General features: G+C 46.5%; 1 protein-coding gene and 1 long non-coding RNA gene across 4 annotated transcripts; one reads left to right on the plus strand and one right to left on the minus strand.

Annotated features, from left to right (window-relative positions):
- Positions 1 to 270: 270 nt before the first annotated feature.
- Positions 271 to 8,796, minus strand: LOC117845807 (uncharacterized). Of its 3 annotated transcripts, XR_004638147.2 has the most exons (13): positions 8,606 to 8,796; positions 7,966 to 8,056; positions 7,250 to 7,611; positions 6,968 to 7,174; positions 6,811 to 6,877; positions 5,795 to 5,853; positions 3,761 to 3,839; positions 2,372 to 2,490; positions 2,200 to 2,279; positions 1,064 to 1,133; positions 761 to 838; positions 541 to 680; positions 271 to 408 (listed from the first exon to the last, which is right to left on the minus strand). XR_004638147.2 is itself a non-coding variant. In XM_034726893.2 (12 exons), exons 3-12 carry the CDS (start codon positions 7,517 to 7,519, stop codon positions 615 to 617), a joined length of 1,095 nt encoding a protein of 364 aa, XP_034582784.1. In that variant the 5' UTR covers positions 7,520 to 7,611; positions 7,966 to 8,056; positions 8,606 to 8,796; the 3' UTR covers positions 271 to 614. The 3 variants fall into 3 exon arrangements, 2 of the variants coding, with proteins under 2 accessions (XP_034582784.1, XP_034582785.1); XM_034726893.2 differs by having other exon boundaries at positions 271 to 680; XM_034726894.2 differs by lacking the exon at positions 7,966 to 8,056 and having other exon boundaries at positions 271 to 680.
- A 9,997-nt stretch (positions 8,797 to 18,793) lies between these two features.
- On the plus strand, positions 18,794 to 20,273 carry LOC117846196 (uncharacterized). The gene is made up of 2 exons (XR_004638247.2): positions 18,794 to 18,935; positions 19,916 to 20,273. It is a non-coding gene; the product is annotated as an uncharacterized lncRNA (long non-coding RNA).
- The last annotated feature ends 7,394 nt before the right edge of the window (positions 20,274 to 27,667 follow it).

Consider the following 27,667-nt stretch of genomic DNA (forward strand, 5'->3'; position numbering starts at 1 on the left):
GACTAAATTTCGATAACCCATATATATAACTATTGAATATAAGTTTTACACAAAACTACAACTTGAGACATTGAAAAAACCTACAATTCTGCCCAAACCTATAACTATTTTGATAAAACTGTAGTTTGTCACAAAGCTTGTCGAAATAGTTATAGGATTTTAAAATAAGCACCAACAAATGTCAAAATTGTTGTAGATTTTTAAAATTTACTCTTTAAATATTGACTTGGTAGAACTCAAGGATAAATTTAGCTTGGTTGAAAAAAGAGAAACGGAAACAAGGCAGCCTTTACCAAGGCACTACCTTCGGCATTAACAGAAATCCTTCGTTGTTGGTACATGGTCAACGGCATGAAACAACGATAGATATGTCCCCTTGGATACCACTGGATACATTGAAATGGCCACCTAACACAGTGAAATCAGTTCTACATAAAATTTTCGCCACAGCAGTAGGATGTTCAGAACAGCTGGCCAACTCTTGTCTAAAATTCACTGTCACATAGGCAACAGGCCAAAATTTTCTGTGAGAAAACTTACTGTCACCACTGGAGCTCTATAGCAACCAGCTTTTTGTTGCCCAAGGACGGATTTGCATGCATCTGTATGACAACCTACATCTGCTGTTCTACTCGTCTAATGGGATCTTGGAAGTATTGGAGGGAAATGAGAAGGGCCTCCTGGAAAAGGTTGGCTTTTATTGTTAGCATGAACAGATTTCATAACAAATGAACTTTTTTAAAGCTTAAAAAGCAGGTACCTCTGTTCTTATTGTTCTGCTCCCTTGGTTGGGGCACGTATTCAAATAAGATGTGAATACATCATTCGCATGTTTACCCTGTCAGAAAAAATATGCAACTTTAATGCCAACAGAACTAACAGTATGACAACCATTAATCAAATGAAAGAGCCCCACAAATGAAAGTTGAACATTTTCAGCTAGCAAATTAGCTCAGATTTTCATGCAATGTTAACAGTTTTAATGTTCTTAATTCAACCATAGACAATGCTTTCATAACTCCTAATTTTCATGCAAGTATTGTAAAAAAGAGAACAGCCATACTTTCAAATTTGTATCTTCTTCAATGCTTTCTTCCAAACCAGCAAGTCCACCAAACGCAATCAGAAGGTGCCTGTCAAATGAAGCCTCATAAGTAGCTAGATAGACTCTAACAATGGTGCATGTATACATGGTGTAAATTTTACTCACAAGACGCCTGGTTACAATACACGCCTTTGGATTACAGAAATAGTACAAATACTTGCACAGAGAATTTTACTACAATGTTTCATTGATTAAGTGAAGGTACATCATACCTTAGTTTAATATTTATCTTTATCCACTCACGATGATTTAAAACAAAGACTAGGGCAGCAGCTAATGTGCTTAGCAAGAACCTTGGTCATGTTCACAAATTGGGGTTGTATTTAAGAACTGTAGACTGATTTCAAGTTTATTAAACAAAAACCACACTTCATGTAATTCTCCTAGCACAGGTGACACATTCCACAGTTATTTGAATATTTGATGATATACAGTGTTGGTGGTTACAAAGCCCAAGCAAGTATTTTGGGGCCCTGGAGCCTGAAGTCAAGGTTCCATAGGGCTTTTAGGGGATCGCGTGTTCAAGTGTCTGACTCCTAGTTGTCTGTTTGGGTAGTGCCCCAAGGCTGGTATTTATAGTATTTATAGCCATTGGGGCCAGCTAGGAACGACCCTCAAGATTACGTTTCTGCCCCCTGTATGGTCCATACAGAAGGCATTGTCTAGGGGACATTTGAGGGCATACATCCTCTGGTTAGAACTTCCTGTTCATGGTACTGCACTGTGATGTTGGTGTGCTTCCGTACGCTGAGTAGTCCCGTTATTTCTGCTGAACAATAATTTCTAATCACCCTGGCCTCATTAAGGAGCTATGTCCCATGCCCCCATCCCGGGATCCCCCCAACATCCTGCAACTGTTTAACAAAACTGTATCTCCTTTTTGTTGTTCTGTCTACTTGTTGGTCTTGTTGGGTTTCAGCTCTAGCCTACCCCAACTTGCTTTGCGACTAATGTTTTTTTTTGTTGTATACAGTTTTGTGCACTTGAATAAAGCTGAAGCACCCCCAAGAAAATTGAACACATTAAACTGAGTAAAAGAGACCAAATCTAAATTGGTCTCTCAAGGTGGTCTTTGAGGACCACAGATGGCATACCTAAAAGAAGGTAAGGTCAGCTCCGAAGAATTAACTATTTGTCCATGCTCTGAAGTGCCAATGATATGGTCATATTCTTCCTAGAGATGGTGGAAATAGTAAATGAATAAATGAAGGGAAGTTAGTTAGTAACTCAAATTTTCTGAACAAATTGGGATTGCGAAAACAGTACCTTGTATGGGGAATTTTTTAAAACACCACTTAAATTTGAAGCATAACGCACTTTATAGCCCCAATAAGATCCCATCTCTTCCCTAGGGGTGGAGGGGGGAACAACTTCCCTTATGCAAGCTAGATGCAAATACAAATGCAGTTAGTACAATGGCAAGATAGCACAGTACATAGTTCAAAAAAAACATCAGAAGAATAAATTGATAACAACCAGACTTATGAGCTGAAATGAGAAACATAAAAAATTGGAACAGGAAGCAACAACCAAAGTACATATCGTGAATGAATACACATCATTTTTCACAAATGAGTTGTTACATGCTTGATGGTAAGAAATCTTAGGTATCTTCCTTCTATTGTTAGTTCAAGTCCAAACTATCAAAACTGAGTACCTATTAAAAGCTACTTAAGTCGTGGGATGGTACTACAGAGCAGTATTAGATGATTAGGTGGAAGGGTACAGAGATAATTTCATTCGCATCAAAATTAGTGCGGAGGGTAGTTTAGTACTTCTCCAATAACTTTGTTCCAGTATTACAGATGTTTCTTCTGAGCATCGCAGCCGCATCATCTTCAGCCACAGAAATTATGTAGACAAAAACTCCAAATTAAAAGAATTATTGTAGGTGATCATGCGGTATGCTATCCTTCAAGCACCTTATCTGTGTTTCTTGCATGATTCTCACAAGGATTAGCAGTGATCATTGGGGCTGCCAATCCGATGGTTGAAGAGAGGAAGAAAAGGCACTCTTGCTTGCATCTGGAGTTCGCTGAGCAGGATAGAATTTTGGATACGGAGCTGCATGCTATCAGGCATGGCACGGCCTTTCGCTTTCTCGGCAACAGGTCAACGATGGATAGGCCAAAGAAGGGAAAGAATGAAAGAGTTTCCTGGGCTGGAACGCTGGTGAGAACTCAAAAACACAATGATAAACTCACATGAACATGAGTGAACATGGACGATTTTGAGATGAGATGAAGCAGCAGTTTCTCAGGGGTTTTCCCTTCTATTTATTTGCCGGCAACTGAGAGAAGCGTGCAAGGGTTTCTCAAGCCACACCTCAGCCGTGTTTGTCCCCACAACCTGCATGACATGTGTCCAGCTGACGTTTATAGACAGCTCTGTTCCTACACTGCCCTTAAAAAGATCAATGGTTCGATTATTTTATAAGGGAGGTACCTAAGGTACCTTCCAAGCACCATAACTTCTATTGAACATTTGCTATAACAGTAGAAGAGTTGAAAACACAAATGTAAATGCTTAGGAATTGTCCTCATGAGGGTTATCTAGATTACTGAGGATTATAATTTCTTAGGCATTGGAAAAAGCATAGACAAAGAAATATCAATACAGTAGTATTTATTGCAATCCATGAAATAAATTGTTTACCTGTTGTTAGGTCACGATTGGTTCCCATGGCTACAGTTACCCTTTTCCCTGGTTCTAGTATTTGCTCAACAAGAACATTCTACAGAAGCATGACAAAATAGAATCAGTACGAATCCATTGCATTGTAGTGTTCATTTGTTTTACATATATTTTTATATTAAATCATCTAAGTACAGATTAGATAATATACATTGTGAAATCCTGTTTTGATCTGGAAATGAAAATTGAGATCTGTCAGAATGTTAGGGCTTTTCTTTTTCCTAGCTTCACCGTATCTCTTGAAAAGCCTTATCAGGACTACTGAAAAAGAACCAACTAACCCAAGCAGGATATATTCAAGGGTTTGCTCAATTTACATACTCCCATAGGTTGTCATGTTTGATAGCCTCCTCACTTACAAGTTGCCTAAGCTCATAAACAGACCCGGAACAAACCCAAATGCAACTACAAGCCTCTTTTTGGGACACTAAGAAATAAAAGATTAGGCTGATCAATTAGCGTGTGTTTGGTTTGAGGGTCCAACTGGGTTGGAACGGGTTCGACCCACGTGGACCTGTGTTTGGTTGAAAAATGAAGTGGGTTAGGTCCGTCCCTGAGGAGAATATTCCCCTCAGATGAGGGTCGAGTGCGTCCGCCCAAATTGAGCGGAAGCATCCAACCCACTTGGACGGCGTTGCAGTGCCGTTTCGCGTGAGAGCAAGCGTGAGCTCCGGCCTCCGGCCATAGCGACTGGCGGGGAAGAGGAACGGGCTGGCGGCGCTACGGAGAGAAGGGGCAGCGGGGAAGACAGCGCGGGGAAGAGGAAGGGACCGGCGGCGCACCCCTCCAGTCGCCGCCCGCCCGCCCCCATCCCGTCACCATGCCCCTCCAGTCGCTGCCCACCCACCCCCATCTGCTAATCCAGCCATCCCGTGCTACACCGTCCCACCCTCTAAAGCCCAAAAATCGGCCTCTCCGCTCCCCTTCACCTCTCTGTTGTGCACCGTCGCCGAGTCAGGGAGCCTCCGCCCCCCGGATCCACCATCACTGCCAGGTGTCGTCGTCCCCACCCCCGTTGTCCTCCACGCCATTGTTGCCCGTCGTCCCAGGTGGCCAGTATCGCAGCCGAGCGCTCAATTTGTTTGTTGTCGACGTCCCCCACCCCACCAGCAAGCACTACCCAAGCTGGAGGCTGGAGCTATGACCTCCTACGTCGGCGGCGCATGAGGCTGTCGTGGCGGGGGAGGAAGACACCGGCGGGGGAGACCAGCACGGTGAGGGAGGCCGGCCGGTAGGGGAGAGAGAGGGTGGCTAGAGGAAGAAGATAAGGTGAGTGAGGATGACATGTGGGCCCCGCAGCTGACAGGTGGGACCCGTTGCTAACGGTGTTAAAATGGTATCCATCCCATCCCTCACAACACCTCCAACCAAACAAAAGACTGGAACGAACCCATCCCTCTCATCCAAACATGAGATGGGTTGAACCCAACCCACAAAAGTGGGATGAACCCAACCCGTTCCACTTGGTCCCAAAACCAAACACATGCTTAGTTCCACACCTAATTTAAGTGTTTCAAAGCATAAATGAAGCCAAATATACAGTCTCCACTTTTTCTATGGTAACGCATTGCTGTCTTAGGAACTTGGAACTCTCTAATTTACCGAAGACATAAATTGTCAAAGTTGAACACATGGTGTTTTCTCGGCTTTTATGTCAAGTATAAAAAATATTAACTTACATTGCAACGTTAAATCCATCCTCACTATAAACTACAAAATGATGCAAACCATTGCACATCAACTTTTATCATACTTATCTCCTCAAACATAACTCACTTTGAAAACATTTAAGAATTGAATAGGTATTTTAATAGTCTTAGCCTCTTGAACCCTACAAATAACATTTGCATCAGATTTTGCAAGCATAATTTTATTAGATGCAGTTATCCAGGTTGCACACAAAATTATTCGACATGTCTTCTAACTCAGCAAAATTCTATCCCCAGAAACTGTTGTGGAGAACAAGAAAAAGGGCATTAAAGGTACCATACATACCTTGCTTAATCCCACATCAACAAGGGTTCCCTTTGAGCGATCACCCTCCAATGTTACACCTGTCTAAATTCAGTAGCATGTAAGCATATGTTGAATCAGAAATGTCAATGTGTGATGCAGAAGATTATACAACATGAATGAGTGGAATATGATTATAAATAATTGGAACCAATACCTTAGGCTAGAAGAGATACATAGTGCATAGTAAAACAAATAATTAGATGCAAAGACTTTCAATTCGGGCACCAAATCAACATGACAAAAATCCTAACAAATATGCTAGCTGCCGTCTATGTTGAAATACCATTTAAAATTCAACCTCATACTCCAAATAAGTTCCAAGAAACACAAAGATGATAGGCTTTTTGTGCATAGTAACAATTATCTTTTTCTTACATGCCAAGCTTCTTGCGGGGGACCAGTTAAAGCATTTAACTCTAAAACTCCTGTCCTGACCCAGATTCAAAACATGGCACTTTCTTATAACAAACCCAAATGAGTGATATGAGTATCCCCCCTTGTCGAGTTTCTACTTCCTTTTGGTCAAATTTAACAGAAGAATGAACTTTAAGTAATATAGAATTACTCCCAGATATTTAAATGTCAATTTGGTGTAGCCAAATTCTTTTGCACTTCACTTAATTGTATGTTTGAATAACATATCTCCCCACCATACTGCTAGTACAGAGTTTACTTTCAATAGTTTAGCAGTGTCAAAAAGATCCCACCCTTAAAGTGTCTCCTTTGAACGAGCAGGATAATTGTCATATAGATATACCAACCCAGTTTGATCACCCCTTCCAAATGCCAGAACAAAGGAAATGATAACAATTGAATGAAGATGTGCAAGCTAGACTAGTAAAAGATCACTAAATGACCCTATTCTAGTTTACAAAATACACATTTATGGTCATGTGCCCAAGAAGCATAAAGATTTAGTACATTCCAAACGTTCAGCGCGCATTGTGAGTTCAGCAATTAAAAATTGATACCAACAGCACCAGGAAAGATATTACCTTCACGAAACTCAGACCATTCATGCTTGCGCACATGGTGTGGCGCATCGAGTGGTGGAAGCAATCCCTGCATGTCAGAAATAGCACAGCACAATTAGCACCAGCAGAAATCATCATTCATCAAATGCTAACACAACAACATTGCTTGACATCTCACCACAAACTTTAGGTTCTTGTGCATGGGGAAAAGACGCCGGCGCAAGTACTGCGGAGTCTCCAGATACTCCAGTATCCGAACAAGGAAACGCGCGCCACTCTCTTCACCGTCACCTGTGTCACCATTCTCTGAAGTGGGAGTGCTGTCGAAGACGACGACCTCGTCTATGCGGAAGACTGTTGCAGCACGGGCGATCTGGCCAGCTAGCTGAAACAGGGGAGATGCCCTTGTAAGCTTCCGAGCTGCGAGAATCGTTGCACCATAATAGGGAGGGCCACAAACCAGGGTAGCGAGCTCGAGGGACTGGGCGTTGTCAATGATGGAGCCAGCAACGGCAATGCTCACAGTCGGCTTCAGCATTTTCATCTTCTCCTCCACCTCACCCCCATCTTTCATCTGCTTCTGCTTCTTCTTCTCATGGGGTGCACCTTCCTTGGCTATTGCGGCACCACAGTGGTCATCTGTGGCATCGTTCTGCTTCTTCCTTTTCTGCTTCTTGTCCTTGTGCCGTGCCTTCCCCACGGCGGCTGCCTCGTTGTCAGCAGGCTTCATAGCAGCGGCTGGGGAGGAATATGGATAGGCCCTGTTTGGAATTGCTTTTCTGAGACCCGCTTTTCTAAGAAGCAGCTGTCTGGCACCTGAACCTGAAAGAATGACGTCATGCATTAGGTGCAAACTGAATTATTGTTATGAGTAAATCAATATCAAGTTGAAAGATCAAAGCTACTACAATCTTATTCATCCAGGTTAAATGAGGCAGGGCATAGACAATTTCAGGTAAGAATTGAGAAATGATTTGACAAATGTTAGCATGTGTTCCATGGGCGGAGCTGATGAATCCACAAGACTAGAGCCATATCTATAAATTCTAACCGCCTAAACTGCCAACACCCAATCACATACAGCCACATAAATGTATAATTCAGATGATATTTTAATTCCATGCTTAATCATACGACAAATTTGGTGAAAATATATAAAGTGATAAAAAAAACTACCTAACTAATGTCTTGTCTTCCTGACTGTGTAACTAAGAGCAATTCCAACCGATCTCTCAAATCTAAGCCCCTACTCCTCGCTATGAGCTTCCTGCATTGCAACATCACCACGCATGGGAATTAAATTGCAGCAATAATCCAATCACAGCACAAAGAAATCTGCCAAATTGAGAGTGAAGAGTTCAATAATCCCACATTGCTCTCAGTTTCTCTCTAGCTCTGTCGTTTTCTCGCTCTCCCCCATTCTGCTCTCTCTGTGTCCCCCGAACTCTCTCTACTCTCTCTGCTCTGTCTTTCCATATTCCTTCTCCCTTTCTAGTTTCTACTCCCTCTGTTCTCTCTCACTTGCTGGCCTGTCTCTACCGTCGCGTCCAGGGCGGGCTGCATGTGCAGGCGGCAGAGGTCCCCGGCCCCCTAGAAGCGGCGTCCCGGGCAGCATGGCTGGGGGCGAGAACGTGATGCGCGCGGCCCGGCGGGATGCGGCGGCGCATGCGGGCTGCAGACAGGCTAGCAGGCGGCGCGAGCAGGAGGACAAGCGGGGAGGACGCGGGCTCGGAGACCTCAGTGGACGCGCGGGAGCAACGGCCGTTGGGGAAATAGGATACGGCGGCGCGGCGCCCAGGCGGAGAGATGAGCGTACCTGGCAAGCTCGTGGAGGCGCCTGGCTCGGAGACCTCCGTGGACGCGGGGGGCGGCGGGCAGTCGCAGGATTGACGGCGGCCGGCGGCGGCGCAAGGTTTGAAAGACTAGTAAAGAGGAAACACAAGGGCGGCGAGTGCGCATGACGGCATGAGGGAGGAGAGTGGCTTCTGCTGGGCCTCAGTACCGCGCGTGCTGGGCTTGGATACGAATCGATAGCTAGGGCGGGCCCTATATGCCTTTGTTCCAACCTGTGTGCAAAAGCCAAAAAAAACAACCAAAGGGCTTAAGAGCAACTCCATGAGTACTCCAAAAATTCTTCCCTAAAATTATGTATTGGGGTTCTTAAAAAAAAATTCCAAAAACATATCAATCCACAGCAGATCGCTAATAAATAGCCCCCAATATTTTAAAACAGGCCACGTCATCGTATTGGGCCCATCGGAAGGGACACGCGAGCGTGCAGGAATCAGGATTGGTGGAGGAATGACAACGCTAAAATATACATGGTAGTAGGCTATTTTTTAGCGTTGCTAAAAAATTGGGGAAGGTTTAGGTGGACTATTGGAGTTCGTTTTTTCTCCTTTTTTTCCCTAACAAAAGTATTGGGGTAAGATTAGCAACCTCTTGAAGTTGCTCTAAACCACGCATGCTTTAGCCCAAAATCTGCTTTTACTCTACCAAAAAACCAAAAGCACCTTCCCCCTACTTTAAGCTTCTTTTGGTGCAATTTGCACCTACCACTGATTAGAAAGATACCGGTTCATTTTCCTGTTCTACTTCTCCGACTCCCGCACCAGCGCAACCGTCCGACTCCTCCTGCACACGCGCACCCATTTGCCACCTCCCGCCGCCCCCGACAGCCTACCGCCCGCACCCCACCACCCGTCGCCCCCGGCCACCCACCCTAGCTGCTCGCTGCCCGCGACTACAGCGGTGGAGGAAGGGAGGGAACAGGGGATGGAGAATCCATAGCTCACCGGAGTTCCGTTTTGGTAGTCAGTTGTGGAAGAGGTGGTCGGGACAAGGGGTTTCACCGGCGCCGCCTGAGCTCGAGGCCGTCAGCAATGGCGGGCGGGGATTCTTCAATCCCCAGTCGGAGGAGCCATGGTTAGCGATGAGAGGAGGTGGAGAGGGTAGAGGAGAGTGGGGGAAAGGTTCGGTCGGCAGCTATTTGGGGTGAGAGCCTTGCCGTGGGGTGGATTGGCCAACGGGACGAAGAAGAAGGGACTGACGAGTGGGACCTGCTCGTTAGTGAGAAAGGGAGAGAGTTGAGTGGAGTGGACTGTGAATGACATGTAGGGTCCACTCAACAGTTTATTCAAAAGCCACAGCTGCTCTAACCAAACGGCCTTCTACTTTCCCACAGCTGCTTTTCTACAGCCCATAGCTCACAACAGCTTTTCCAAAAGCCACAGCCCAACCAAACACACTTATAGAACTGCGGACTGGGCTCAAAAATACAGAAGAGGGATAATATCTCATTTTCTAGGGCACGTCTTGGGCGCCAATCCTATCTCGCTTTCAAAAGCCAGGATGTTACTTGGCTTCCGGTGTTTTAAGATTCGTATGGCGTTTCGTGGGCGTCTGATCCCCTTCTTCTACTCCTCTCCTCTTTCTCCTCTTCTCCCACCATCGACGGCTTCCATGCCGCCACCACTCCCTACGCGCGCGTTGAGGAGTGAGTTCGGGGAGCAGGCAGGGTGGGGGTTGGGGTGGCCGGTGGCGACCTTGCCACCGGTGGTGGTCGAGGTGGTAGGTTAGGGTTTGGGTTACCAGGGGGCGGGAACTCTAATTGCTTGCGGCTATAGATGAGGAGGGGGTTGGGGCGCCGGAGGACCAGCGGTGGTGGTGGTCGCGAAGGCGAGGCGGCACGGTACCGCCGCCAGCTGGGTGGGGTCGGACGACCGGTTGGACCGGCGGCAGGGGCGAGGATGCTCATGGGATTAGGAAGGGCGAGTGAGCGAGCGACAACGGTTGGTGGGTGTCAGGGGGGAGGGGAGGAGGCAGTGGTAGTGTGAGGAAGATGTCGGGAGGAGAAAGAAGATGGTGGTGGTGGGCTCCTAATGGGCCTAAGCCAAGTAATTAACGAACTAATGGAAAGCCAAGTAGTCTTGGGCAGCGGCCTACCCGTCGATCCATATCTCCAGGAAAATCAATTTTTTTTTTGAGGGATCAGTTTTCAGATCTCAAGACTACCTGTCACCCGATTGATTACGCATTGAGTTTTCACTCACATTTTGGGCCAATGAAAAAAATTACACGTCACAAAATAAAAACAAGAAAACTGGATGACGCAGTGTTGACGGTCAACTTTGCCACAGTGCTATTTTAATTAGAGATATATCGTTCAAGCTATTTTGATTAGATCTGCAATCAAGTGAATAGCCGAATAAGGGGAACATTTTATATTTGACTGGTTCGGTTTTTTTTCCCATGGATGATCGGCCTGCTAGTTGAATTGTTGCCAGAGTTAAACTGATTAATGGTTATTGTGGCCGGTTTGTTAGATGCAAGATCAATTAAGCAAGGTTAATCTTGCATATGCAGGCAACAAATAAAGAGGAGCTAGAAGTGCATGCTGCAGGGACAGTAAGAGCGATTTCTGATGACTGCAGACATCTTTTGGGATCGGAGCACCCCAAACATGTCTGGCCTATGCAGAGAGTCTTCCCTCAGCTGGCTATTCGTTTGCTCGTTACAGAGAATTTCGAGACTAATACGTGGTTTCCATAGATTATCGGATCAGTTGCCGCCGGCCGTTTCACCTACTGATGGTGCCAGCAAGTTATAAAACAGTGGAAGAGGCTCACGCATGGTGATAAGAATACGAGATTCGTTGCCCACAGAGCTATTTGTTTTATCACATCATCAAGACCAATGTTGGATTGGGGGTCATGCATGCGTCTGCCTGTACAAGTTGATGGCCTGGATGGTGTTTTCCCTGGTATTGCATACGAGCTATAGATGGAAAGAGTCTAGGTGGATTGGAAGGCTGCAACGTATCAGGAATTAGCTGCTATATTAAAATATTTAAGAGATTTGTACGCAGAAGGAAAATTACAAGGCCAGGTGTGTGGTCCGTTTATTGGCACTGTATTGCCGAAAACTGCAGATAGCTAGGAGTCCGACTCTAAAAAATACCGAAAAAGAAGAGCAAAGCAAAGGTAGCATGACCAAAAGTGAACCAACCCCTTGGACTGCTGCGAAAAACACCATCTGATTTCAAAGTAGCTCGATCTAATTCAAAAATTTCCCCTAATTGAGCACGCCAAAGACCAGGTGTGTGGTCCGTTTATCTTTTTTTTCTTTTTCCTTGCTCTTTTCCAACCTTCATTGCTATTCGTCCACCGTCTCTAAGGCATTAGTTGACGTAGCTAGCCTACCGAGCTTAGGGCAAATCGCTGGTGCGCACACCCTGACAGGGTCTCTTCTAGATGAGCGTTCCATGGATCTACCACGGTCAGAGGTTCCAATCCTTCATTGGGATCTCTAACCAGTGATTGCACACGAAGTGCTCAAGTGTGTGAGGCGCCACGAATCAGTGTCAACACGCAGCATGTTCTCTCAATCAGAAATCTCAACATACAGAAAAAAAATCTAAATGAAAACAAACAATAAAATCAATCAGATTTCCACTATATGTGGTAAAACAAATACCAAATTTCGATTTCCTCCACAACTCAAAATCAAATCCCCTCCATCTCAAACTGTGGGAGCCAACTAGCCATGGCGATGGTGATGTCCAAGGTGTTTCTCAAGCTGCTCCAGCCTCCAAGCACCGCTGGTCACCGCCGTCCCAGCCATAAACGTTGACCTCAACCTCGGAGTCCATTCCTCGTCCCCTCCGACGTCTTATTCCTCAACCTCTCCGATGGCCTTCACTCCATGCTCCCACCAGCCAACGTTGACACAGTCTTCTTCATCTCGCGCAAACACATCACCTTGTCGGCTACCTCATCCACTGACGGTGACACAATACCAGCCAACGCTAGCGACCTCGCTGGAGGCATCACATGTCCTCCCCTAGCTTTGACTCTATGAGTGCTCATGGCGGCTGCGCATCACGAGGGATGCCACATCACCACTGCGTTAATGGCGGACCTGGAACATTGATTGGGCACCAATCACTACTAGAAAAATGACCTCTCGTCTCGAGGCTCAGTACCGGTTGCATTTTGACCCAGTACTAATGTGAGCACTAGTACCGGACCTATTGGATAGTCCTCGAGGAGGCTCCTGTGAGCCCCTTTAGTACTGGGTGGAGTCCCTACCCGGTACTAAAGCTCCCATCCGCTCCCCCTCCCCCCTCTCTCAGCAATTCTTATCCTCAGGCTGCTCCTGTCTGCCCTTATCCTCAGAATGCATTCTCTCTCTCTCTCTCTCTCTCTCCCCCCCGTCCGCTCCCCTCCCCTCTCCTCCCCACACTTCATCTCCTCCGATCTGTGCCTCCACTCCCCTCCCCCCTCTGCTCGCCCCTCACCGGCGGTGAGGAGCAGCGGCTGGGCGAGGTGAGGCGGTGGCGGCGACGACACATTGCAGGGCGGGCGGGCGGAGGTGAAGGGGCCGTGGGGAGGGACGGAGGCGGATGCGGGTGGCGGGGTGGAGGGCGGCGGCGGCGGAGGCGGAGGGGCGGAGGTGAAGGGGTGGTGGGTGGGCGGGTGGGTGGAGGCGAAGGGGCGGCGGGCGGGTGAAGGGGCGACAGGCGGAAGCGGCGGGGAGGGGCGGAGGCGGATGCGGGTGGCGGGGCGGAGGGCGGCACGGTGGAGGCCGCGCAGGAGGGGGCCGGCGGGGGAACTGGGCGGGGCCGGGTTGGATTTTCTTTTTTTTAAAATTTTTTATTACCGATTATTTCAACCGGTACTAAAGGACCCCCTCTAGTACCGAATTGCCAGTACCGGTTGCGAAACTGATACTAGAGAGGGTTCCCAACCAGTACTAGAGCCATTTTCTGTAGTAGAATGGAGGAGCCTGCCTTGCCTTTGACGACGACGCGAACAGGAGAACGTCAACAAATGGGCCGAACAAACAAAGCAACAAATACGGCCCATAAATGGAATAGACGGGAGAAAATGCAACCGAACTGCACAAATCTTGAAAGCATCACAGCCACATGAAAGCGAGTGAAAACTGACTACAAAATCATCCAAGAGACCATTAGAAATTCCGAAAAAAAGAAAAATAAAATTTTCAAATGAAAACCCACAGCCAACTAATAATCCCATTGATCCATCCAAACATCATCTATCTCAGAACAGCACACATGACGCATGCAACGCCTGTTTGGTTGCCACCGAAATCCAACGATCTGAGATTGTTGCCTAGACGAGGAAGCTTTCTCAGGACCCAAACCAAACAAGCCCTACTAAGCCCTGCTAAAAAAACTAGTATAAAAATTGGCATGATCTATATGCACTTTATATTATTCGATTATTCATTAAGATCCACGGCTATTCCACGCAAATTCTAACGTTAGGGTTTACCATACGGCCAATACCTTGTGGGAAGATCTATGGTATTAGTAGTGATGGTAGGCACAAGGAATGGCATCTGATTAGAGTGATGCAAGTACAATACCGACGTGAAATGGAAGAGAAGAAAAGAGCACCAGCAGTGGAAAATATTTTTTTTTCTGGGAACTTAGCTTCTTCATTAATTAAGCAGCATCATTACAATCGTTAAGCAGGCATAGCTGCAAGAAGCTTGGGGGTTGCTCAACCCAGACTGAAGCTAAACTGAAGTAGACGTATTTCTAGCGCACAAATAATGAGCAGCATGTGTTGGCCGTCCTCCGCACATGATCAATCGAGAAGGACGTGAAAACCGCCGAAAGCTCCTGGACATCATTTAGGATCGCTGCTATCTCGGATCTGTCCTTTCCGCGTGATCGCCATAGGGACACAAGCTCCTGAGAGTCCGTCTCTACTAGGACCCGCTCCATAGTACCTTGAGGGTTAGCCGTATTCCATCCCTTGCTTAGGGCTTCAGCTTCTGCCATCAGAGCGGACGCGACCGAAACAAGGCGTCGTGCTGACGCCGCAAGGAAGGAACCATCCGCTCTGCGAATCACCACTCCCGTGGCGCCTGTAGAGTCTGCAGCTGTGAATGCTCCATCTGTGTTTACTTTGACATGGCCATTGGGCGGTCTACGCCACTTTTCGGACGCCCGGCTTGGTTCTCCCCTTTTATGGGACAACCTGTCTGACATCAATTGGAAACAAGCATCCACTGCCCACACGTACATTACATTTGTTGATCAGCATTAATTAGTAGCTACCAAACATTTTATCAGGTAGCTTAGAATACTGATCCAAATAAGATTGGAGAGTACTAATGAAGTCTGATGGATATTAAAAGAGGTAGGAGATCCCACAGTTTGCATCCACGAGGCATCCAAAAGAGAGTAAACAGATGATAAGAGCATCGGGTTCTACAACAACTGAAGATAAGCATTCAAGATAAGCATTCAGTAGCAAGTGATTAGGGGCATGTTTGGTTTATATTGCTTATGCATAAGTAAATAAGGGCCTGTTTAGTTTGAGTTGCTTATGCATAAGCAACTAAAAATAATCAACTTATTTGCTTATGCAACCAAACACCCTTTCTTATTGGGTTGCTTATGGGGCTGCTTATTTTTAGCCCATAAGCAACACAAGAGTTGCTTATGGAGCTAAAAGGCACTATTTATCCCCTGCCCTCATTTATGGCTGGGTGACTCCCCCTTTCTCTCTCTCAATTATTAGGGGCAAACATATCAAAAGCAACCTCATCCAATGCAGTTTAGCAACTCAAACCAAACATCTTTGGCTTATGCATAAGCAACTACAAATAAGCAACTTATTTGCTTATGCATAAGCAATGTAAACCAAACAGGCCCTAAGTTGCTTATTTGATTTGCTTATGCATAAGCTAAAGATGTTTGGTTTGAGTTGCTAAACTGCATTGGATGAGGTTGCTTTTGATATGTTTGCCCCTAATAATTGAGAGAGAGAAAGGGGGAGTCACCCAGCCATAAATGAGGGTAGGGGGGGGGGGGGTAAAGAGTGCCTTTTAGCTCCATAAGCAACCCTTGTGTTGCTTATAGGCTAAAAATAAGCAGCCCCATAAGCAACCCAATAAAAAATAAGTTACTTATTTTTAGTGCTTATGTACAAGCAACTCAAACAAAATGAACCGATCCTCTCGTTCCTCCTAAGCATCGGCACCTCCTAAGCATCGGCACTTGAACTGTAAATGTAATGATTGAGAAGAACTGTTAGGAAAGGAATACACCATCAACTATAAAATAGGAAATATGAGGCAGCCCAACCATTGAGAGAGATGACTGTGGTCTAGCAAATGCTTACCTAGGTTAAGCAGCGTCATCTACGCAGCCACCATCTTCATTTCCAGTGTCTTCACCAAGTAGCCGCTTCCTGGCGATTTTCTTGTTACGTGAGGAGCGGGACCTAAAAATGGATATGTTATATATGATGATTATATTGGCAATGTAATGACAGAACTAACTCTTTATTAGCAAGATAGACCTTTTCCTTGAAACACCTTTTTCAGAATTAGCATCCACATCTTTGGATTCCATTGGTGAAAACTGAGTATTAGTCCTAGTTGGAGAGACACATAGGTCTTGAAAATCCAACCAGGACTAATCTTTCAAGACTGAATGCTCCCCTCCTTTAATCCTAGTTGGTAGTGCCGCCCCCTATCCTGCCTGCTCGTGCCGCTGCCCTTGCAGCTCTGCCTCGACCACTGTACCACCTCCTTGATTTCCAACTCCACGATAGAGACAATCAAATTAAGAGCAAGAAACAATTAACATTGAAGCAAGAAACAATTGACATTGAAGCAGGAATCATGCTAGCTCATCTCATATAACCATCACACAAGTAAGAACATTTGATTCACAACATGCGGAGGATTCACCAGCACAATCACAAATGAATCATTCACAAACAAATCATGCACTACTAGATCACTCACAAACGAAACATTCATCGCTGCTCGCCATCTCGCCCGCACACGCGCCCGCGTAGCCAGTGGCGGCCAGCGCATTGGGGCCCAGCCGGGGAGGGCCCGCGTGGCCGGTGGCTAGCGACCAAGGGGCCGGCCAGGGAGGCCGCGTGCGCCGGCGGCCAGTGGCTAGGGTTCGGGCTGCGGATGCCCCGCGCGCCAGCGGCTAGCGGCCAGGGGCCGCCCAGAGAAGCCCCGCACGCCCGCGGCCGGCGGCCAGGGGTCGGACCGGGAATGCCCCGCGTGCCCGCGTGGCCCGCGGCTGGTGGCCAGGGGCTGGCTGGGGATGCCCCGTGGACCGGCGGCAGCCAGTGGAAGGAGGAGAGAGAGGAGAGGAAGCGGTAGAGGGAGAGAGAGGTCGGTGGTGGGTTGGGAAAGGATAAGGTAGCAATGGGGAGAGAGGGTAGGTGGTGATGAGATAAGGTCAGTGTGGAGAGAGAATCAATCAGGGGAAATAAAAAAAGAGAGGATGTAGTCCCGGTTGTTGATTCCATGGTAGATCATGCCAGTACAAGTGGGTTGTGCATGTGTATTGCCCTTCTCGGCTAGTTGCAACTTAAAAGTTGGCCGCCCGTTTAAAACTCGTATACTTGTAACATACGGAGCAGAGAGTTGAGTTGATTGCGCAATCCATCCAGTATGCTACAAATCTTTTAATCTATCTTATTATTTTTTTTAAAAAATCTTTTCTTGGGAAAGGAAATTATGTGGTCGACATATTGACTAAAGTTTTATTTTATTTATTTTTTACAATAAAGGTCTGCAAAAGATAGCTTTAAATCGTGACATTAGCTTTCCATGACGGTCTGCACAAGTTGGAAAAGACATCAAAATCCACATATAAGAAACTACGAACGTCTAGTGAACTAAGGGCCGAAACCTTGTTCTGGCTGGAAACAAACATCATGAACTATTCTTGCCGAACAGCATCGCTGCTTTATTGGCAGGCAGCATCAAACTCAATGCCCATGATAAATTTTCGGATGAATAGAATGAAACATTACTCCACATGATACTAGACAAAACAGAGGTTGCTTTCTTCGGTGATAGCAGCTCGCGGCGCCACCTAAAAGGCTAAGACCAACGAGCAACAAACCTCCAAGGTCGAGCAACAACAAACGTCTCCTTCGACGATGCCACCACACCGCCAGCGCCACCTTCACCCAAGAGGCCAGATCGAAGAAGCTCCTTGTCCACAGTACTGCCTCGTATGCATGGTTTTCCACGTTCAAGAAGATCCCATCAATGGAGGTGGACATATGGCTAGGCATCCGAAAGGCATCATCGTGTTTAATTGGATTCTGGTAATAGGGATATCCGCTAAGGAGCATAAGGTGAAGGCTGACTGGCCGGAGTGAAGCAAAACCCTTAGCACCTCATCATCACAACAATTATTATTGGATTCTTTATTTCCTTCATTTTAATTTGTACCCGTGTGTAATAATGAATATAAATGTGATGAAATATTATTACTATTGTTATCTTCTAATGTTCGTTGGCACAAGAAATGATGACGGAAATGTTCCAACACGATTATGTGAGTATGGGAAATTTGTAACCTTATGGGGGGAATATTATGTTCCATCTTTATAAATTCTGGAACAATTTGAGAAAAAAAATGATTCTGAATTAGGTTTGTACACCTTTTTTTTCAGATAAAGGTTACGTTCTCGCTTTTTTCATCAAATACACTGTACTTGGGTCTTTATTTATTCTTCACTCCAATGATGCCAATCTCTTGCTTGTATGTGCATTTCCAAACCAAAGCATCCAACCAACATGGTTTAGCAGTCTATGGACTTCACCCTTCAGAACCTCATGCTTAGTTCCCAGAAAGTAGCAGTAATAATTAATCTATTCTCTCGTTGTTTAACATGCCACATGTGAGATGATCTAAAAATACTGGAACATCACTGCTTTCAAAAAAAGAATGAGACAAACACTCCACGTAAGGATCACGCCCCTACACATGTGAGGTGGCCTAGAAATACTTGAACATCACTGCTTTCAAAAAAGAAAGAGACAAATACTCCACGTAAGGATCACACCCCTACATTGTGCAGGACGAACATTTTGTATGTGATGCACAATGGCCTCGAATATTTTGTGCCTCTATAAAAGGAGACAGTGAGGTAATAAGGGGGCAAAAGCATCACGCAGTCGAAACAAGACCTTTTGGAGCTTGGAAGTGGAGACAAGTTGAGTTGCTAGAGAGGAGATGCGGCGGAACACAGTTCTTGCACTCTTCATCTGGGCCATGGCAGCGGTAATCTTCGCCGCTGCCATGCCGGCGGTGGCAAGGAAGCAGGGGTTCCTGCCACAAGGTATATCCACACGCAACACACAAATTCTATTTTACTCTTCTGAAGTATTGCGACAATCAGCGTAACCCATACATTAACTTCTGGTCTACTTATTAATCCCCTTGGATTAAATAGAAGTAAAATAGACGTTTTCCATAATATTATTTGCTCTTATAGTTTTCCATATAAGTTTTGATGGAGAGTTCTCATGAAGGAAAACTCTCAAGTAGCGTGTCAAAAAAGATGCACTTAAGGTCCAAAAATTATTCACCATCAGTAACCAATGCACGAACTTAATTTTTTTAAAAGATATAGTTAAGGAAATGATATCAATCCTTAAGAAGCAATAAACACCTAAGTTCCAGTTAGGTTGGCAGGTGTGCACATTCATACCTCATGCAAAATAAGTAAGCTTTGTACAGTAAAAAATATTAGGCCCCGTTTGGTTCATTGGAATTGAATTCCATCCTAATAATCATAATTTAGACACAAATTAATTAAGCTAATATAATTGTACGTGGAATATAGTTGTATATTATAGTTGGTGATATGGGAGAGATACTTGTATGCTGCACTTCTACTATAGAGAAGCGAGTCTAAGAGCGTGCTATAAGAATTGAATTCCATCTAATAACCATAATCTATAGAATCAATTTTCATCTCCCACCCCATGAATTTAAGATAGGCTTATATCTAAACTTTGGAAAGTTGTGGAATGCCACATTCCAACATAAATTAGCCTACTCCATTAAATAGATTCCAATTCCTTGGACCCAAACGGGGCCTTAGAGAAAAAGTTAAACGACCTGTAACTGATTTGATGAATTCTCAAACCATGACTGTAGGGGTGTATACACTCATATCTCGTCAACCGAGCTCGATCGGCTAAAACATTTAGAGACGATTCACAAGATTATTGTCAATTGTCATCCACATAATATATATGTAAATTACACAGAGAGTCCATCGCTCATCTGATGTTTCTACACTATATATGTTAGGGTGCCGGTGCTGCTATTTCGTGAGGACTGGCACATGGCTCTCGTGTGGCGCGACATGCTGTGACGTCGGTGAGGTGAACTGCTGCAAATGATTTAGAAGCTCGTCAGCTTCTGATGGAAGTAGTCAACATTTCCATGTGCGAGTCATCCGGCAATACATCTGCCGTGCCAAATAAAATCTCGCGTTCCGAGCCTTTTATTTTCTTTTTATCCAGATGTGGACTGTGATCTCTTTTAAGAATAATATGTAATGGTTTCTGAAGATTCCATTGCGTTTGCGTGGAGTACAAAAAACATATGTTTTTGTTCTTAAGATCCCCTACTGCAAGGAGAGCAACGAATTGCCATTTTTCTCTTATCTTCCAAGGCTGCCTATGAAAACTTTATTTTATCATTCTATCCACGGATGTTTTATCGATCATATAACTTCTAGATTTGCAACCCACTATGTGCCACTAATAATTTTTAAAATGAAAAGAAGTCTTGTTCAATTGCTTGTAGCTGACCATGGTTTGTCCATGAATTCAAACACATTGTGTAAAATTCTTATTAGCTAACAGAGAGCCTATCGACAGTTCAATGATCAACTACGATTGTGGATCACCCCTGGGACCTTGGCCACAATGGAGATTCAAAGCTCAACTCCGGAACACAATGATTTGTACTGGTTTGGGCCTCTGAGATGGAGTAAATACCATACTTCTTGTTTATGTCTCCTATGTAAGTATGTGTCTGGAAGATTACAATCTGTGGTTCTTGTCTTCTTGACCTTGATTATAATGGAGTGGATCAAATACAAAGACAAAACCTCAATGGAAAGCTTGACAAAAATGACGAAGACGCTGAGAGTTCTATAGGGTCTTAATCTTGCCCCCATCCAAGGGAACCTAATGGCATACCCATTCAGAACTCCAAGCCTTCTGTACCAAGCCAAAATAATTCACAGGGAAGTCCGATTCCTACCACTTTACAGCTATAGCAACCATATCTCCAGGAATACCGGCCCCCCCCCCCCCCCCCCCCCCCCCCCTAATAATCAGGTTGATACCCTCAAATACCATATCCTACATACCCAGGCTCGTTTTACTTTCAGGTACCCTGTATACTAATGTTTGTCGTTAGCCCTGAACTCTACTCGGAACCATCAACTCTCTTCAACTCAAATTACGGTGACTCCCACTTGATAGTTGGGTTCCTTTGGCATCCATGTCCGTATGCAAATCCACATGAAGCCGTTCTCTTGTGATGAGACATCAACTTTCGTTTCTGTATCAGCTTCAAAAAAAAGGAAAATAAATGACACAACTAACAAGAATCAACGCGAACACGAAACAAGAATCAACACAAACAGTTTGACTAGAAGAAAAAAAAACAAATGAGTAGTATATATGTTCTGGCTTGACACTTGATGAATTTTTTGACTAGAAGAAAAAAACAAGAACCAACGCCACGTGCCTAGAACTAGATGCTGACCTGACCTGGTCACGCATGTTGCTGATCATGCTGCGGGCCTGTTCACTTGCGGTGCTTGCTTTTGCGTCTATTGCTTTGCTGATTAACACAGGCGTCAGATCAGATCAGCAAGCAGAAATGAAATTCACCTGCATAGTTGTGGGGCTTAGTTGAGCGGTGGTCAAAATCATAGAGAAAAGAGTGGACAAAATTTAATTTGAAAAAGGCAGATACATGTGTTGTCGTTTGAGCAAAATTTGTATTCAGGTTGTATTGCTTCCAATTCTTCCGCGCACTACAGAAGAATTCATGTAGATAGGACATTGAGACTACGAAACATTGTATACCATAAATGAGGCACAATGGACTAATCTCGTCGGAGTACTGGATAATGGACATAATACACACGGCCAGCGTATAACCTTACATCTTAGAGTTGATTCTTGTGACTTGGCTAAAACCATTAGTCTTGATTTATAGGTATGGATATGCCACTGCTCATGTGCACATGGCTGCAGACTTGATCCACGCATTGATCAATGTTCCAGCAGTCCGTATTTCTCTGGGTTGCAAATGTTCCAGCAGTCCGTATTTCTCTGGGTTGCAAATGTTCCAGCAGTCTCCATTCTCGTTGGTGCACCGGCAAACATGCTGGGTCATGGTGAATAGAAAGAGTGACTGGAAACCACTACTACGAAAATGGTTTCTAGGGCGGTTGAAATGACATTTGCAGGGGCGGACGTGCCACCCGCTGTCGGTACTTTAGACCGGCAACCTGCCTAGGGGTACCCTAGGTGGTCTTTTATGCGGTAAGGGCCGTCGAGAATCAAGGAATCAATGGTGACGCAAGGAACACGATTTAGACAGGTTCAGGCCGCTAGATCGCGTAATACCTACGTCCTGTGTGTTTGCTTGTATTGATCTTGGATGCACTTGGAGTTGTTCTGTTTGAGGGGGGTCCCTGCCCGCCCTCATATGCATGGGAGGGCAGGGTTACAAGTCCGAGTCCTGGTCGAGTACTATTACAGAGTTCTACTCGGTATGACCCGAGTAGTTTTCCATACACTTGACTAGTCCGAGTAGGATAAGCCTATCCCCTTGTCCTGATCGTGTTCGAGTACGTCCCTTAGTGGGCCGTTCAAGGTCTACTCGTGGGCCTGGGGTGTATGCCCGACAAGCCCCCGAGTACTTTGTAGTCGTGCGCCACAGTCTCAAGTACTGTGGGCACTATCCGAGTAGTTCGTCGAGGTTGCAGTGTCCGAAGTGCTCGAGTACTGTCGCGTGGCTGGAAGGTACTCTTCTTGTTCCTTCGAGTTGCTTCTCATTCCAAGAATTTTTATATGGTAGTGCGATGACAATCGCACTCCATATGGAGTAGCCCCTGAGCCTTAGGTTGAGTCGAAGAGTCAGGCTTAGGGTCAATCCTGCTTCTTGGCTGTTTTACTCTCGGTAGTCTGAAAAAGAAAATTCTGACCATCGGGTATGGTACCCGCAGCCCCCGAGCACTTAGGCGATATTTGTCGTTGAAGTGGTCAAAAAACCCGTTGAAGAGAGTAGCTGTTGGGTGTTTAAGGCAATTAATCTGGTTTAAACCTTTCCATTGCGTAACTGACGCTTGGAATCCGGAGGTGGCGGAGATATAACTGGAGGGCCCCCTTTTGGTTAGGTTTACGGTCCACTGTTAATCAGATCTGCTTTTCTTTTTCCCTTGCCTTTCTGCTCCTCTTTTCCGCCGCTGCGATTGTCTAGCGCCACCATCGCCATTCTAGCTCTTTGAGAGGGATCCGAGATTGTCTTGCTCTTGCTGCGGCTGAGATCGACTTATGCGCACCAAGAAGATGGGGAAAAAACCGGAGAAGACTTAGGGCAAGGTTCCAGCGACAACGAAGGCGAAATCGAAGAAGGGGAAGGAGTTGGTGTTGCCGGTGCCGAAGGTGGGGCCGATGAACTAGACTGCGCCGCAACATTCCATGATGAAGGAGGAGGCCATTCAGGCACTTGTCGATGCCAGGCTGCTGCAGCCGAAGGAGGTACTCGAATGGCGTCCTGCTTTTGCGAATGCGTGGCAGTTCGAGGAACATCCCAACGAGACGGTCATGCTTGCACACTTTGTGGAGAGGGGGTTGGCGGTGCCTACCTCCGACTTCTTCAGAGGTATCCTCAAGTACTATAAGCTACAGCTGGTACACTTGAACCCCAATGGTGTACTACATATGTCAAATTTTGTGCACCTCTGTGAAGTTTACTTGGGAATTCCTCTGAGCCTTGAGCTGTTTAGGAAATTGTTTCGCTGCAAGCCTCAGCCTAGTGCACTTAGGACAGAGGTCTTTGGCAGCGCCGGGTGTAACGACCTTGGTTAAATCATCCGAGTTAATCCTAATCTGAGTCCCTAATCCCTTTGTCTCAGCTCCCCTGAGCTTAAGCGCCCTAACACCGGTTCTTAGTCCGGACCCCTGAGAACCCAACCAAATCCGTCGGTTCCTTCTGAATCCCAAAGGCAGTGTTCCTTTCAATCTTGGAGCTGTGGAACAACTAAGACTGACTGGTAGACCCTAAATCCTTCTCCCTGGATCTCCCGAGGCAGACGCGCCCGAGCAGCATGCGCCCGCTTCAGAGCTTCCCCGCCGCGTGGCTTGATCTCTCCGACGTCGCTGCTTCGCCCAATCGCCGGCTGCGACAGGATGGATCCACACGCCCTCCTCCCCAATCGCAGCGGAAGCCCCTTTGCAACCCCTTTCTGCCTCGCCTCGTCTCGCTCGCGCCCTCGCCGGCCGCACCAAGGTGCCCCCATCACCGCCGTGGCAAAGTTTTGCCGCTGCTGCGTCAGGCCGCCTCGCGACCTGCGCCCATCATCATCTTGCAGGATCCCCGGCTGCAAGCCCCGATGACCTCCGGCTTTTCCGCCTCTCCACAGTCGCACCGCCCACGAACTCGCTACGCGATAATTCCTCCCTCGCCAACCCCGACCCCAGCAGCGACAGCTCCTTTTCTCGCCCCACTAGTGACGTGCTCTGGCAATGCCGCCATTTCGCGCTTGCCCGCACCACCGCTCGCCCTGTCTTTTCACCTGTTGCAACCTCGCTTGTAGCACCTTTCTCCCTGTCACACCAATCAAATCCGCTGCTCAACGACGCTCGCCTCCGTCAAATCTAAATTCCGGCAAAAACCGTGCCTGCGCCGCCTTGTCTCCAGTGCCCAATGGCCGAAGACTCTATCTCCAAGGTCCCATTCTGCCGCCCATCGTCGCTCAATCGCCACCATGGCAGCGCACTCCATCCTTTTCTTCCCGGTCTTCGTGCTGTTCCAACTCTCTCTCTTCCGCGCAGCTATAAAAGGGAATGCCAGAGTTCCACCGGAGTTCCTTCGCCTTTGCTGTTTCACTGCCCCTACTCTGAGCGCACCTGAGCACTCCCGCTAAAATCTTGAAAAAGTTCCCTTCTTCGCTCAGACCCACTTCTCCCCAATCCACCCAGCCATCTGCTCCTCCACGCTGTGCTAGAGCTTCCTTGTTGCCCACAAGAAGCTCCGCCACCGCCGGACATCGCCGCCGCCCAAGCCTTAGTGCTTAAGACCTTCCGCCCAAGTTTGTTCCTTCCCGACCCCAAAGCTTCACCTATAACCCTGAAGGTAAGCCGCCGACCCCTTTTCGTCTCGCCCGACCCTATCTGTTCACCCGACCCCTTTTTCCATCTCGCCCGACCCTGTCTGTTTAGCCGACCCTTATCCGCCTCGCCCGAGGACTCGGCTGTATCCTTTTCCTTGACCCGAGGGTATCCGTGTAAAAGATCGGGATTTCTCTGCGTTAAGTCTGAGGACCCGGCATAGTTATTGCTTAACTTTAAGGGTTAGATCACAAGTTTATTCCCATCCGACCCTTTTATCTTGCTCTCCACCAACTAAAGTAAACTTCCCCACCTTTTTTGTAGCCTTGCTACAAATGTCCGAGCTTAAACTGCAAGTGTTGTTGAAATAACCGTCTAAACACTAACTCCTGCATTGCATTCGTGTAGAGTTACATCTCGCTGACGGTGTCTACGAGCTACACCTGGCGCCCAAAGACGGAGCTGTAGCTGAGCTGCCAACTCCCGAAGCCGAAGCAGCCCCAGCTGAAGACCAGATCTCCTCCCCTCCGCTTGAAGGCAAGCCCCGGAGCATGAACCCCAAATTTCTAAACTTGCACATGCCTTCCTTCTCGTGTTTGTGCATTTATGTATAGGAGTTGTTTGCAACCATAGATGCATGACATAGTTCCTTTGATCTGAACAATAGTTTGTTGGGCCGAGTAGTTGCTATGCTTAAATAGGAATCGGTAAAAGTTGAGTGATTTCCTGTCACTTGCGAGTTATAGGAGTTGGTTGTTTCTCCTTCTGTTACAACTATAAGGACGACGGACGGGGCAGGGTTTTGGTTAACTCTTTTGGTGGTCGGCTGATCGCCCCGTCTGTTTACTGGATTTGTTAAGGCTCGACAATGGTGGTGTTCGTGATCAAGTGTTTGAAAGTAGTAACCTCATACTCAGTATGGGATGGGGAAGCCTAGTACCTAATTGAACCTAGACGTGAGCGGTCGCTCCACTGTCCTTGGAACGAAGTTCCCCTGCGGCCGCACGTGGTGGCAAGTGTGGTCACAGAACGGCAAAGGCCAGGTCTGTGGAACCTTGCACCAAAGGAAGTGGACCCGACACGGGTTAGGGAATTGATGGGGAAGGCCGACACAGGAAGCGACCCTCGGTGGTGCGCGGATGTCGTGAGGTTAGGTTCACCATGCATGGTTAAAGAACTCGAATCGATTCGTCTGCCTCTCACAGTTTGAGACTGCTTGATCACTATGCTACCCTGAGTAATAAGGAAATCTGATGATGACATGGTCTTGATGATGAGCTTATATACATAAAGTTGGATCTATGCTTGCTTAGAGTAAGTTGCCAACATAGACTGGTAAATGAATTTATAATCTGAGCTAAAACTTGAATGCAAGGACCTAACATAGTCGCTTTTGGGAAACAAACCCCTCAGCCAAAGAGCCTTGCATGTCTAGAAGTGGTGGATTAGCTTTTACCACTGGTCGGTTAAGTCTTGTTGAGCTTAGAAGCTCAGCCTTGTTTGTGGCTTCTCTTTTCAGGTGAAGTTGTAGCCTCTGAGCTTGCTGCTGGCACTTGGCCGCCCCAGCTCCCTCCGGGTTGGACTGTCGAGTGGGATCCTTCCTCGGATGGCGGGGAATGGGATCATTGATGTCCTGGTTGGCCTCACCAAGGACATCCGACCCCGACGAGTAGCTTCCGCTTTGTGTTTACTTTCTGTTGTTTCTTCAGAACTTGTAAAACTCTGATTTTAACCAGTGTGTAACAACTCGTTAATCAAATTGGGGACCTGTTGTATTCTCTGGAACCACTCACCTTCGTGTGAGCTATGCTAACTCGGTCCTGTTAAGTGGTTAAATTGGATGAAATCTGATAGCACATCGAGTTAACTTGATTAAGGCATGGGTGTCGCATGTCAGGTGACGTAACCAGGCTTTGGTCAAGATAATCCGAGGTGGTTCCGCCACAGCGGGTTCCAACTCAGGAACTCGGGCGCGTATATTGACTATAATTTGACAGACTCCCATAGGGAGTGGAAAAAGAGGTGGTTCTATATTGGGAACCATAATCTTCGCTTGCCGGTGGTTACTGGTCATGCGCCAAAGCATGTAGAGAATTGGGTGAGCGAACCTGAAGATACCCCGGAGCTCGACCACTTGCTGCACCAGATTACCGAGTTGAAAGCACTCGGTCTGACTGGGATTAATGTGGCGACCAGTTTTCTCAAGAGAAGGGTTCAACCTCTTCAGAAACGGGCTCACTCAGGGGGTGAGTACACAGGATTTAACAATCCATCGCGTATGTCCGCTGAGGATATATCTGACGATGATGTGGAGGCACTGCTGGCCAAGTTCTTCAGGAACTATCAAGGAGTACCAGTTATTCCTTCAGCTCTTCGTCAATATGATGCTTGGTATGAACCAGAAGTGGTATGTCCTTTCACTTGTCTTGTACTTTTTTGAACCCTTTGGGCCATTGTTTTGAGTATTGTCTTGTTTTTGTAGTCCCGAGTCTTGGCTGGCTATCTGGCTCAATCAGAAGAAGAATCTGTTGTTGAGGAGTCAGAGGATGAGCCCTCTCCTCCTGTGAAGAAACGCCGAGTAGTCCGCAAGAGGTCTGCTGGTAAGTCTGCTTCGACTTCTCCTTCTGAGAAGTCTCAGGGTGCCAAGGTATGTAGCCCTGTACTCACTTGTAGCTGATGGATTTTAACATGTAATCTT

Source organism: Setaria viridis, chromosome 2 (genome assembly GCF_005286985.2).
Source record: "Setaria viridis chromosome 2, Setaria_viridis_v4.0, whole genome shotgun sequence".
Lineage (NCBI taxonomy): Eukaryota > Viridiplantae > Streptophyta > Magnoliopsida > Poales > Poaceae > Setaria > Setaria viridis.